This window comes from Eucalyptus grandis, chromosome 1 (assembly GCF_016545825.1).
Source record: "Eucalyptus grandis isolate ANBG69807.140 chromosome 1, ASM1654582v1, whole genome shotgun sequence".
NCBI lineage: Eukaryota > Viridiplantae > Streptophyta > Magnoliopsida > Myrtales > Myrtaceae > Eucalyptus > Eucalyptus grandis.
The window spans coordinates 49,948,845-49,951,312 of record NC_052612.1 but is presented as its reverse complement, the minus strand read 5'-3'; the positions used below and the strand labels follow the sequence as shown (position 1 = coordinate 49,951,312).

Sequence of the window (2,468 nt, the reverse complement as noted above, 5' to 3'; positions counted from 1 at the left end):
CACCTCATTAGACTGATGAAGCCTGCCACTGCCACGGGTTCCATGCTGTAATTCATATTGAACTTAAACCCACGGGATCTAAGCCTACCACTACCATATTTCTCTTGCCTGGGCCAAGGTTGGTCACTTGCATAGATAGTCTCATGGTCAGTTTGACAGTGGGTCGAGTTTGGCAGGCAAGACATTATAACCAATCCTGCTTCGTGCGCGTTAGTCTACGTGGTTGCTTGTCGTGCCACCTTTTAATTATTCCTGAGTGACTCGAAAAGAGTTCATGTGCTGAAGGAAACATGAGGTCTTTGTCGATGCAATTGTCAAAACAAGAACAAGGACCCTCCAAAGACAATCTAAGTTCTTTCTCACAAATAATGAAACCAATTTCAATATTAATACATTCATATGCGAATGCGTCTTGTCTATGTCTATAGATTTTATTACTTTTCTTTATCCATGTGCTCATTGCGAAGCATCGATGGAACAAGATCGTTCTATTAATCCTCTTATTGGGCTCAAACATATTTGCTGGGCTCCTCCTCTTAAGAACACGTATGAATTTCATTGGTACACTTTTGACAAGTACATGAAACATTCGAAGATTAATTGGGCATGTCTGAAAACCACTTCTCTTAAATTCATGATTTCTTTATTGCAAACGCCCGATGTTACCTTGAACGCGTCCTACTTTTGTGCTTCGTTTCACTTTCCTATCCGCTTTATCGATGGCCCAACATTAGAAGAGCTGTGCTTCATCGATATGCTTTTTGTTGAATGGCACACCAAAAAAATGGCTTACGAAAATACCTTTCTGTTTTCGTACCATTTACCTTTCATCTGCACTCTATTAAGAAACTTCTAAGTACGGTGTCAAAGTCGTCCCTAACAACAAAAACTACAAGTGAAATTGACAAATGATCAGATCGAATAGCTCCATAATGACGTGTATGCATCCAAATTCCCGTCGTCCTCTCCACCATATATATCTCCGCCGCATTTTGGTGGAGACAAGAGCATCCCCTCAGCCATATCGGCGAGCAATCCCGGGATCCCGAAGATGTCCTCCTCGTCGTACAACACTCCCTCTTCCGAACGCAACTTCTTCTTGTCCCCCGACATCACGTCCTCGGATTCAACCGGCTGGAATGCCTTCGCAGCCCTAGCCGCTGCCTTCTGTATTTCCTTGCTGTCCGCTGACGCCGGCACGGGCAGCTGCCATGCGGAGTCTGCGAAGTTGAGGCAGGCGGACCGGCCCCTCAGCACGAGCGCCGCCACGTCGTGCGCCCTCGCCGCCATCTCCACAGTAGGGAAGGTGCTGAGCCAGATCCTCGACTTCTTTCTGGGCTCGCGGACCTCGCAGACCCACTTGCCCTTGTCACGCAGCCGCACCCCCCGGTACACAGGGTGGCGGGTCTCCCGGAACTTCTTCCTTCCAGCGCGCTTCTTCGGGTGGTGTGAAGCGAGGAGTACCTCCTTGTGGGAGAAGTTCCCAAGTGCCGTGGCGCTCCTGCTGTCGGATGGCGGCTCGGCGAAGTTGAAGCGGAAGGAGTTGGGATAGGAATAAGAAGAGAGAGGGTTCATGGGAGGACGTCTGCAGTGGGATAGTGCGATAGCTGTTGGGTGGGAGTGAAGTGGATGATGAGTGTGGTGGGGCTAGTGTTTATAAGAGACAGAAGCTGGCTGGAGCAGTGAGGAGTGTTTACTGATGAGGGGTGTTGAGTGGAATTGGGAGTGAGGGGTGTTGGGTATATATACATAATATATGAAGCGGGGACACGGGATTCAAAAGAGGAAACAGACTCGTACTCAGGAAGAGTTTCTCTCTACGAGGAAGACGCCGAGTCTGAGTGACAGGGACTTGAAGTGTGAAGCCCAGCTGTGGAGCGAGCGAGCGAGTGAGGGTGGTGCAAAGTTGAGTAAACGTTGGGAGACCAAATCGCACAAACGCACCGAAAGTTGGAAGACTAAAACAAGTGCCTAACCCCTATTTATGCACGTCGACCGCAAGGTGGAATTCTCAACACGACCTTTCCAAAACAATGAGTTCATATATTCGCCGGCGCATCTAAACCACCTAACCCGTGCATTACTATAGCTTCAAGACGTGAATGTGTGAGTCAGTTTTCATTATCTTATCTTGTGCTCAACCCATCGATCTAAACTGACAGATACGGTTACACCTACCACCGGTGGAAAAACAATCTGGCAGGCCCGGGACATGCGTTCCGGTTCGTAAGTGTTGTTGATATCAATTGGTCCCGTATTAACCCTGAAAGATATACCTGGAGTTCGCCATGCTTTTGTCGTCCTCGAGCAACAGCGTCTCCTCCATCAGGAGGGCGTGAGGATTGGTGACGGGACAATCGCAAGAAAGTTGGACGAGCGTTGTGTGTATATATAGGTCCCACAAAAGATGGGAGGGGCAAATCCCAGCAAAATCTCTCTCTCATTCTCTTCGTTTGCTTCGTTTGGAA

The 2,468-nt window shown here is 48.5% G+C and overlaps 1 protein-coding gene across 1 annotated transcript; it reads right to left on the bottom strand.

The window, feature by feature from the left end:
* Positions 1 to 687: 687 nt before the first annotated feature.
* On the bottom strand, positions 688 to 1,737 carry LOC104449170 (dehydration-responsive element-binding protein 1D-like; the record flags this gene model as incomplete). Its single annotated transcript, NM_001302724.1, is given in 1 exon segment — positions 688 to 1,737. A coding segment is annotated over 1 exon segment (663 nt). The 3' UTR covers positions 688 to 912.
* Between the last annotated feature and the right edge of the window lie 731 nt (positions 1,738 to 2,468).